The sequence below is a fragment of the Phoenix dactylifera genome, chromosome 1 (genome assembly GCF_051530095.1).
Source record: "Phoenix dactylifera cultivar Ajwa chromosome 1, Ajwa_hap1_PhDact_Kaust_v1.1, whole genome shotgun sequence".
In the NCBI taxonomy this organism is placed as follows: domain Eukaryota; kingdom Viridiplantae; phylum Streptophyta; class Magnoliopsida; order Arecales; family Arecaceae; genus Phoenix; species Phoenix dactylifera.
The window spans coordinates 13,285,303-13,296,012 of record NC_143190.1 but is presented as its reverse complement, the minus strand read 5'-3'; the positions used below and the strand labels follow the sequence as shown (position 1 = coordinate 13,296,012).

The 10,710-nt window shown below is 42.4% G+C and overlaps 2 protein-coding genes across 3 annotated transcripts; one reads left to right on the top strand and one right to left on the bottom strand.

Annotated features, from left to right (window-relative positions):
* Positions 1–943: 943 nt before the first annotated feature.
* Positions 944–3,125, top strand: LOC103720679 (uncharacterized). Its single transcript, XM_008810505.5, has 2 exons — positions 944–1,898; positions 1,990–3,125. Exons 1-2 carry the CDS (start codon positions 1,046–1,048, stop codon positions 2,037–2,039), a joined length of 903 nt encoding a protein of 300 aa, XP_008808727.3. The 5' UTR covers positions 944–1,045; the 3' UTR covers positions 2,040–3,125.
* Positions 3,126–4,452: 1,327 nt separating this feature from the next.
* LOC103720664 (putative prolyl 4-hydroxylase 7) lies at positions 4,453–7,084 on the bottom strand. Of its 2 annotated transcripts, XM_008810489.6 has the most exons (7): positions 6,859–7,078; positions 6,692–6,749; positions 6,475–6,579; positions 5,783–5,840; positions 5,531–5,706; positions 5,395–5,455; positions 4,467–4,955 (listed from the first exon to the last, which is right to left on the bottom strand). In XM_008810489.6, exons 1-7 carry the CDS (start codon positions 6,990–6,992, stop codon positions 4,648–4,650), a joined length of 900 nt encoding a protein of 299 aa, XP_008808711.3. In that variant the 5' UTR covers positions 6,993–7,078; the 3' UTR covers positions 4,467–4,647. The 2 variants fall into 2 exon arrangements, with proteins under 2 accessions (XP_026665630.3, XP_008808711.3); XM_026809829.4 differs by having other exon boundaries at positions 4,453–4,955; positions 5,395–5,706; positions 6,859–7,084.
* Positions 7,085–10,710: the final 3,626 nt, after the last annotated feature.

The window sequence follows — 10,710 nt, the reverse complement described above, 5'->3', positions numbered from 1 at the left end:
TGGACATTTGGGAAGAGATGCCCCCCACTGGGGATAGTGGTAGAGAGGGCTTGACTGTTGGCGCTGAAGGTCTCTCAGGTGATCCGATCGGATAGACCTTTGACAACTCGGGATATTAAGGCTCCTCATCTGCTCGTGGAGCATCCCGCTTGGTGTTTTTCACCTAGGAGCCCCCACACCCGAATTTCCTCAAGGTCAACTTCGATGGATGCGTCTTGCACGGCGGCAGAAGGGGAAGTACGGGCTTTGTTGTTAGGAGCCCAGATTCTAGGTGATCGCAACTGGGGGTTGTGACTTGTTCGACACCTCGGTGTTAAGGGCGGAGTTGAGAGAGGCCTAGTCTAGATTGTGCTACGTTCAGCATGCCTTGCAGGAGAGAGAGGTCCTTCTGGAGGGTGACTCTACGATGATCATTGGGTGGATTCTGCATGTGTCTGTGGGGGTCGGCAATTACCATCCACTGCTGAAAGATATCCGGGCCATGGTCTGTGGTGGGATGGTGCTTCAGGCGAAGCATGTGGGATGGATGGCTTCTTTTATTGCCAACCACTCGGATGATCACCTTTGGGTGGGAGAGGCGGAGTTGTCCAGTGCTCCCCGTGATGTATTGCTTTTTGATTTTCTTGACTGTATCCGTACGCATTATGTATGATACTTCTGTTTTTATAAAAAGAAAAAAAGAAAAAAGAGAGGTTGTTTGATATCTTCTGCTTCCTCCTTTTTTCCTTTGTGTAGGTTGTGAAGGTGTCTTATTAAGTATTAACTACTTTTTACATTAATTAAGTAAGGTCATGATCTAAACCCAATTATTGACATATTTTAGTAAGCATCCAGGCTTGCGCTAAGCACAATAACTGCCTAATGCCAATAAAATACTAATGCTAATAAAACCTATGCTTCTATAAAGTACATCAATGTAGCTAAATCAAAAGCACATGCTCCTCCCTCATACTCCTCCAAGGGAAGACTTCTAGGCTTTTAGCATCCATCCCCTCTCTTCCCCTCCTCTCCTATATTCCACTCACCAACCCACAAGGCCACAACCATGACTTTAAACCTCGTCACCACCTTTCTTCTCCTCACCACCACCCTTCTCCTCCTCCTCCCCACCCCTTCCTCCTCGGAGTTCGCCTGCAAGAGCTCTTGCGGCTCCCTCGCCATCCACTACCCCTTTGGCACCGGCCCCGGGTGCGGCAGCCCTGGTTTCCAGCCCCACGTCACCTGTGACTCGGACCACCAGACCCTCACCTTCACCACCCACACCGGCTCATACCCCATCCAAGCCATCGACTACACCAACCAAGTCCTCTACCTCACCGACCCCTCCATGTCGACGTGCTCCTCCACCACCACGAGCAATGGCTTCTCCCTCGACTGGAACGCCCCCTTCACCTTCCTCGACGGCAACATTTTCGCCCTCCTCGACTGCTCCACCTCCTCCTCCCCTCTCTACTCATCCAACACCACCGACGTCCCGTTATGCGACACCAGCAACGCGCCCATCTGCAGTCTTCTCTACTCCTGCCCAGCCATTAGCCTGCTCAACGTGCCGATCTCGACATGCTGCATCTACACGCCGGTCAGCCTCGGGCCATCATTTGAGATGGACCTCAAGAAGCTGCAGTGCAGCTCCTACTCGGGGATTTATAGCTTCCATGGCGCTGAGACTGATCCCAGCGGGTGGAAGTTTGGGATTGCCCTCAAGTACAGGTTTAGCGTCGACGATGGCTATCCAAGAGCATGCGCCGACTGCGAGAAGAGCCATGGAGTGTGTGGTTACTCCGGGCAGTACAATTCCTTCACTTGTAGCTGTGGCAATGGGATGAACACGTCCACGAATTGCTACTTTGCTTCCGCGTCTTGGAGCCGTGGGAGCAGGACTGTTCCATTGTGGATCGGTAAGAACATAATACAGCAGGAGAACTTCCAAATTGATTGGATTAGATCACTCGTTACGGCTATAACGATGTTTTCTTTCACCTGTTACAGGAATTGGATTGATCTCCTCATGGTGGCTAGTTGTTGCCTGGATCTTGTAAGAGCTTTGGACAGAGGATGATAAAGCTTTGGACAGAGGATCTTGTAAGAGCTTTGGACAGAGGTGGGTAGGAGTAGATTTCGGTGTACAACGTGAATTATGAAGCTAAAATTCAGGATAATTCTAGCTCCATTGTGCTGTTCTTATCTTTTCGAATATCTATAAAAGGCAAAGATCTTGTAATCATGTTTCCTTGATGCCATTTTGTAGTGCAGTCCTAAGATTTGTACATTAGGAATATCAGAAAGGTGTAGTGAGGACCGTGGAATAAAGGCTTATGTTCCATGTTATCATTCCCTCTTCTTTTGGCTACGCATTATGGAGAAAAAAGGATGCAAGGTACCTTTTTATATGTTGTTGTCTTATTTCTGCCATAGTTATCGTAGAAGAGCTTCTTTATAGATGAGAAGTCTCTCCAATTGTTGGATATCTAGTTTGGCTTGGCGTAGGTGTTGTATAATGGAACATATTGTAAAGCCAATGTTAGGTGGCTTCAAGGAATCTGAGTCACTTTTTTGCTATAGCAATGTATTGTACTCTTATAAGAAATAGCATGAACTCAAGAGTGAGTGAGTTAAATTTGGCCTTCAAAAATTCCACATTTGTCTTGATGTTGACCTGAGTAAGCTTCATCTCAAGATGAGCCGTAGTCCCGGATCTCGGATTAATTCTAAATAAGAATCAACAGCTTGGACAGCTAGTTGGATCTAATCTAGTGGATACAGATGTTCTTGGTGAGAACTATTTTGGCATCATTTCCAAGGTCTTCTTAATAAACTACTTAAGGATTGGTTAGCTAGCTGTGAATTTGCAATGAGGACTATGGCTAAAAGGATTCTTAGTTCTTGAGATTAATGATAAGATAGCCTTATACATGTGATGACCCAAAATTTGAGGTCGACCAATATGCACCTCCTCCTCTTTGAGAAGTGGAATAGCATTCCTTCCTCCTCCTGGAATTAATCCCTGAAACGGCTTCGGCAAATGGGTGTAATGGAAACAAACGGGAAGGAGCTAGGAGGCCCAGAGGCAGCCAAGAAAGGATAGCTACATTGAAGGAGCCCCTACCAGGCTGCCAGAACCAGTAATACTCGGAAGGTCAAAGATAAAACTCGAAAACAAAATCTGAGATCCTATGATGAATTCGGATTTGCATTCAGGTGTAAACAATAACCATAAGAAGAAAAAAGGCCTGAATGACGCCCTTAAATTCGAGGATTCTTGTGGGTGGGCTTAAAACTTGGGCTAGTGGAGAGGGAAACTAGCTGGAGTTCCAAAATGAGAACTCTGTTCTTCAGATACTTGATTCCATGATCAACCTTTTCCCTGCACAGACATTGCACTCAAGGGAAAACAGGGACTGAGTAGAGCAGCACAGAGAATGCAGAGCAGAGATCCACAAGTGAGACAACTCGGATCTTATAAATGGTAGAGGCTCAGCCTTCAGGCTCTACTGAATAAATCTAAAGTTTTCTTGGAAACAATAGTGCCTTTTGGAAATAAAGAAATTGTCACGCCCCGCCTCCACGGGGCACGTGCGGCACTCATGTGGCCACATGAGGGGGGAACATGAACCTCCTCTGCCATATATTGTCTGATTCCAAGGCTTCACGCAAGCGTCCTTCACCCCTCTTCGGTTTTGTTTTCCTTCCAAAACGCGTATGCAAGATTTAGAGATAATCACCTCATATGCCTAGGCTCTGGAACGAGTCTTTCCGTTGTAAAACTAATAGACCTCACACCCTTTCCACCATCGGACAAGAGCCGTCCTCGGCTCTGATACCAAATGTCACACCTCCGCTTCCACGAGGTGTGTACGGCACCCAGTGCCCACGTGGAAACCACATGAGGGGGGAACACGAGGCTTCCCTGTCAGATATTGTCTGGTTTCAGGACTTCACGCAAGCGTCTTTCACCCTTCTCCGATTTTGTTTTCCTTCCAAAACGCGTCTGCAAGATTTGGAGACACCCGCCTCATATGCCCAGGCTCTGAAATGAATCTTTCCGATATGGGACTATTGGGCCTCATACCTCGCGGCGCACGTGCGAGCTCCAGAACCGAACAATATTTGGCAGGGAGCCCGGTGTTCCCCCCTCATGTGGCCCCCACGTGCGCACTGGGTGCTGCATGTGCCCCGCGCAGGCGGGGGTGTGACATTTGGTATCAAAGACGATGACGGTTCTTGTCCGATGCTGGGAAGGATATGAGGTCCAATAGTCCCCCATCGAAAAGACTCGTTGCAGAGCTTGGGCATATGAGGTGAGTATCTCCAAATCCTACAGACGCGTTTTGGGTGGAAAACAAAATCGGTGAGGGGTTTGAACAGTGCGTGCAGCGCGCGTGTGGACCCCAGAATCGAACAATATCTAGCAGGAAAGCCCCATATTTCCTTCTCATGTGGCCCCCACGTGGGCACTGGGTGCCGCATGTGCCCCATGCAGGCGGGGCGTGACAGAAATATTAGATGGTGTGCTAGAAAATATTTGACACGGATCCTTCAATAGGGTAAGATTCAAGTTTCAGCTCTGCTAAATAGCTTTTAAAGTTATGAATGGATCTCCTTTTTTGACACCTATTGTGCAGCAGCCTTCATAGTATGAACCGGAGCTTATGATTCGCATATCCTACAACTCTTCCGACAATATCCATCAAAGTCTTTGGTTCCTACCATGTACAGAGAATTCTTCCCACATTCCCCTGCAGCTGCCCATTCTGGGCAGCGCTCATCCTCATCCGAACATCCTACGCTTGAGCTTTGTCTAACCGGGCGGTCAAAGTTCCTCACATGAATCCATTTTGTTGCAGACCACTTTTCACCTTCGATGACCGGGCAGCTTCCATGCAGGCTCCTTGGATCTGTTGTCGCATTTACGTGAAGGCTGAAGAAGAGTAGAGCATCGCCCTTGTTAGGTTTCACTGCAGGGGAAAAAAAAATACCAGTGAATGGAGAAGGCAGGGATTTTTATATTATTGTCAGATGCATCAGGACAACAAAATCAGCTTCTAATTTACAAAAGATTGGCCATCAGATTTTCACTAGAAAAGAATTCGCACGAGCAATTAGATGACATCCTTAACTTTAGACATAACATTTGATGCTGCACCAAGATTCAGGAATAAATATAATCAGATAACAGGTTGTTTTAGGTAAAGTTTTTCAGGAATAGAAGTTTCATGCGAACATATTGCTATCTTCTTTACTTTTTCATGGATTTGTCTAGTTAGAACGGACACTTGTAGTTTTGATCAGTTCTGATCGACAAACTCTCTCCTCTTCTCGTTGTAATTACCAATTCTTTTAATAAAGTCTCGCTTTTGCCTCTCTTAGTTAAAAAAAATAGAAGTCACATCGTACCTGCATAACCGGCTCTTGCACAGTCAGACCAAGTTTCATCTTTGTATTGGGAAACTCCACCCTGCAATTGATTCACATTGCTGTTATAAGGGAGAGACATTTTGATTGGGTAAAAGGTGAGTCGCCAATTATTTACCTCAGCAAATGGAAAGACGGTTTCCCCACCCTTCTTGACATTGGATAAGTACATAAGCACCGTGGCAAATCGATGACCTCCACGTTCTATATTGAATTTGTCATTAAAATAGTCAAAATGAGGGTCATACTTTTGACCTTTTTCATACCGTAGTACTTGGACAGACTCCGCATTTTCTGATGAAGAAATAAGTCTGTTAGAAGAAAGAAAGCGGAATGCCTAAATTAACTGAGAAAGGTGATATGATCTTACCTTCTGGAAGGAAGGTCCAAGCAGCAACCCTGCGTTCAATTCTCGTGACAATTTCGTCCTGGAAGCCAAAATAATCCATTAATTTTCCTTTTTTTTCGTCTTCTGTTTTTCAAATGCAATATGGTAGTATAACATATTACAATAAATATAAGGCTTCAATCGCTTTTTTTTAACATATTAAGCAAAAAACTTTGATAATTGCTGCACAGAAATTTTTACAACCTCCACATAGCAAACAAAGAACTCTGCACAAGCTGAGCCTTCGTGCAGAAATTTTCATCATTAATACCAACTTCATTGACTATCCTTTCTGCAAAAGTAATTATTGGGTATTTGACCCTGAGGTTGAAAGACCAAGAAAGCTTCAAGAAGGGATTATTATGAACATTTGTTCATGGAGGAATTAATGGGAACATTAAGAATCTGATGAAAATTTTGATTTTTTTTTTGTTCCCTCAAAATAAGCTACAAAATCGATTTGCAAACTGCGCTATGACCTCAAAAATCAGCAATGGGGAGCATTACATCAAACAGTACGGTATGAGATCATCGCCGATCATGAGAGAAGGAAAACAAAGAGACAATTTTGCAATTCAGCTCGGAGATGAAAGCATGCGATAAGAATTAGATTCTAATCTTGCAAGCAACCAATCCAGGCAAGAAAATCTAGCATGCGGGGATTGGCCAATTACCTGTTGCTTCTCGAGGAATGTGCCGGAGCTCGTGCGGACGCCGCTCATCAAACTCTTCCCCGAGTCGTTGTCCGCCACCGTCGACTTCTCCAGCTGACCCTCGGCCTGCTCTCAAAGAGCCCACAGACATTCAAAAACCCTTCTTTTTTGTTTCTTTTCTCCGGCCAGCGGCCGAACAAAAACAGGGAAATAAAAAAGAAAAGCCAATTCCTCTCACCAGTTTGATGAGGTGATCGCATTCCTCGTAGGAGAGGAAACCCCTATACAAAAAGGCCCTGCACCAAAACCAAATCCGACGAGCTCAGAGGTGTTCTGCTATCAAGAAAGAAAGGAAACTTCTCTCTCGAAGAAAGAACAAGAGAAACAGCAAGGAGATGCCGGTACCTGGGGCGCCAAGAGAGTTGGGTGACCCGTTTGGGGTCGTAGAAACTGGGCTCGGGTATCCCGCCATGGACGAGGATTGGGATGGAAGCGAAGAAGAGGAGGGAGAAGGCAAACGGAAAGCGGAGTCCCATCATCTTAACAGGGGGGAACGCGAAGAGGAGCAGAGCAAGGCTACGGTGGAAGAAGCTTTTCTTTCAGTTTATAGAGGGAAATGGAACGGGAGTTATTGCGCCCACCGGATGCGTTGGGGGATGCTGTTGGTTTGCTGCCGCGGTCGACTTTGGGAAAGATTTGCTTGTTGACGGATTTGACGGATAGTGATGTCCGAGGGAAACAGCCCACGGCTTTGAGGGATCGGGGCCCCTGGATATGCTTGGGCTTTGACCCTGGAACGAGACGTTTCCTGAGGGTTGTGTTGACTTTTTATTTGGGTGATTTTTCCTTCACTTTTTTTTTTTTTTTTTTTGCTGAAAAAAAGGGGTAGGGGGAGGAAGGAACAAGCCCACCCCCGCATAGCAGCCCCCACTGGGCCCCAGCCCACCCCCGCATAGCAGCCCCCACTGGGCCCCCGCCCCGCCAGGAGAATGTTCGATGCGGGCAGAAATGGCCGTGTGTTGGGCACCCCGACCGGTTTTTACTCATACCCTCCCCACCCGTGAGCCCGGCTCAGCTACTCCTCTGAGCTCTGGCTCGAGTCCCACGTGTGAATACGTCACACCCGGCACCACCCTGGCTACTAGCGGTTCAAGAGCGGTCCTACACCACAAGTCCAAGCAGTGGCCAAAGTAGTGAGCTCCGGTCCACAATTTAATCGTCGCCGCAGCGATTCGAACTTGAGACCTTGTGGTTAGAATTGCTGTCCAGTACCACTAGGCTACCACCTTGGTGGCCGATTTTTTCCTCCACTTTACCATCGAAAACAGAGGAGTAAAAATTCTGTCTCTATTTTTCTTTAAGTTTTTAAAAAATACCAATTTTCAACGAGCTTCTTTCTCCAACTATTCTTAAAATTTAATAAGATAATGCATTAAATTATAATAATAAAATAATAAAATTTTTATTGTATATTAAGTAATGAATTTTAGTGATAGTTGAGCAAAAACCTTTATTATTAATATCGGCATCCACGTGATAGGTAGAAAGCTTAAACTGAGCCTCCTCCAAAGAAAAACTCCTGTCACTAATACGTGCATGGTGGATACCAGTCTTGTGCGATGGATGGAGCATCGATTTTCTCAATTTTTTCGGTTGTTCTTGAAATGTAGTATAACGATATGACAAATTATAATAAATAAAGAAGTTCAATAGCCAAATTGTTATTGTATATTAAATAATCAATTTAATGATAGCCAAACGGAAATTTTTATCATCAATACTTGCATCTATACGGTGAATTGAAAATATGCGTTGGAGGCTAACGGAATTATTCTAAAGGAAGATTCCGCTGTCTTGATTGATTGTGTTCAAGCGAAGGGATGAGAAAAGGTGGAGCACCCGCTTCTGTGCGACATACGATGGATGCTGCGGAAGTGTCGGGCTATCCAGATCAGGCACGTCCTTCGAGAGGCGAATCTCTTTTGCTGCTCAACATTACGGGAAGTTTCTATGGACCCAACAGTTTTTAGTTTCGTTAGCTTTCTATAGTTTTCTTAATAGTGTTGTAGCTGGCTGTACTTATGTGAGAGCAGTTTGAGCAACCGACCCACCAAAAAAAAAAACGAAAACTCCAGATAAAAGTTTATATTTGGAAACTCTAGTCACTAATGTTGTTGTTAGTAATATCGACCCCCGTGTGTGATGCACAGGATACGATTTTTTGTCTCTTTTTAATTATTTCTTAAAATACAATATAATAATTTAACAAATTATAATAAATATAAATAGCTAAATTTTTGTTGAATATTAAGCAACGAGCTCTAATATTAGCCAAGTAATTAATACCAATATTATTAATACTTGTATTATATATTAAATAATAAATTTTAATGATGGTCGAGTACATTAATACCAGCATGATTAATACTGATATCTATATTACATATAAAAAGCTCTTCACTAGCCAAGCTTTTATTTTAAATATATAAATATGGCAATAATTATGGAGATGATAGTAACAAAGGTGGGAGTAGACTCATTCGTGATATTGGTGGAAGGGGCGATGGCTATGTGATGGGGTTATAGTGGTTGCAATATGGTGAAGTTGCCGGCTATGGTGTTGGTGGTGATCGTGGAGACACTAACAATGTAATGGTGGTGACAACAATGACAATGATAGTATTGCAGAAATACTGGCTATGGCAATAATGGCGGAGTGGTGGTAGTATTGGTAGGGTGTCGACAATGCAGTGGAGACATCTATGATGACAACAATAGTACGATGAGGCGAGCGTAGCAATATTCGTGATAGTAGTAAAAGAATGAGTTTAATATTTTTAACATATTGAAAGTAAATATTTTCTATTTTTATTTTTTTAGAAATAATAAAAAATATTTTTTAAAAAATAAAAACGACATCTCTAAAAATGTTCTTGTCTTGATTTTTATAATTTTATTTGGAATAAAATGAGAAATAAAAGTGATGCCAAATACTTCTCTGCGTTTAAACTACTCCACTTGCACTAAAACTTGGACCCCTAAGTAGTGGACCCCTAAGTAGACAACCTAAACCAAAGCCCGCATAGCCATAACATTACTAATCAGGAATTGAAGTGACAGCCAACAGCATTCAAAATCGAACCCCAATCTCTCGTCCAAATGGTAAAAAATAATACCATCCAAACAAGTATTAATATAAATAGAAAAACTAAAAAGGATCAAATCTTTTTGAGATTATTTTAATGAAGTTTTAAGACGTCATATGGAAACCTCTAGCAATATAATTAGATCTGAGATTACGAATTATATTTATTTATTGATTTTAAAAGTTTATTATTAATAATTCATTTAAACATAAAATGATGATTGAAAAAACAATATTAGCTAATATAATTAACATTAAGATAATAACGTTGATATTGTTTTGTATATTATTTCCAAGGTGCCCAATTTTCATACAAACCGAAACCTCAACCACAACCATGCCAAGAAATTTCATCTTGATTTTCTGTCACCTTTTATGAATTCTCAAGAGTAACACCATCAAGTAACACAATCTTGCAATAATACCTAAATTGCCTCCTCTATATATTGAGAAAAATTTTGCTCCTCTCAAGAGGAAAATGTATCTATACCTATCAACTCCAAAAAAAAGTAATGGAGCATCCAAATCAAAGATCTATACCATTGATCATGCTATACCTCTGAAAATATGTAGAAACCTATAAAAATTGTATTTTTGTTTTATCTCAAACCTATACATCATATGGACATAAAGAATGAATCATTTATGTTGTGGTGGTGTAATAAAATACATAATAAGGTATTTGAATATTTGAATTAAAAATCTACTTTATTGATCATGATCTATATATATTAAAATACATAGGCTAAAATCATTGATTTTAATTCTTATGTCATACCAAAACACTGCCTCCAATCATTTTAATCATTTATTTTTATATTTATACAATGCATATGTTAGAGACCATAAAATACATGATTTTTGTTTTTTGACATTTAGTGATATAGATGATGACCGGTGATATCAACTTCAATTTTGATTTTCTATTATTGACTTTTAAAGACGAAAAGAGTGGATACGCTTTCCTCTTGAGACGAGCAAAAGTCTGAACCTGCATGCATGCATGTGCATTCTACAGCACTATTCAATTAGCACAACTCTCCACAGCCAACCGAGGATAGAAATTAATTATTATAATGCAAGCTTTTAGACCAGAAAGCTGCCATCAGCAA

Excerpts from the sequence above, each read along its gene's own strand:
- LOC103720679 (XM_008810505.5), top strand. The coding sequence starts at position 1,046 with ATGACTTTAAACCTCGTCACCACCTTTCTTCTCCTCACCACCACCCTT. Across the intron at positions 1,899-1,989 it reads GACTGTTCCATTGTGGATCG|GAATTGGATTGATCTCCTCA; the intron begins GTAAGAACATAA and ends CACCTGTTACAG.
- LOC103720664 (XM_026809829.4), bottom strand. The coding sequence starts at position 6,992 with ATGATGGGACTCCGCTTTCCGTTTGCCTTCTCCCTCCTCTTCTTCGCT. Across the intron at positions 5,841-6,474 it reads CATTCCTCGAGAAGCAACAG|GACGAAATTGTCACGAGAAT; the intron begins GTAATTGGCCAA and ends TTTGGCTTCCAG. Across the intron at positions 5,707-5,782 it reads TTGGACCTTCCTTCCAGAAG|AAAATGCGGAGTCTGTCCAA; the intron begins GTAAGATCATAT and ends TTTCTTCATCAG.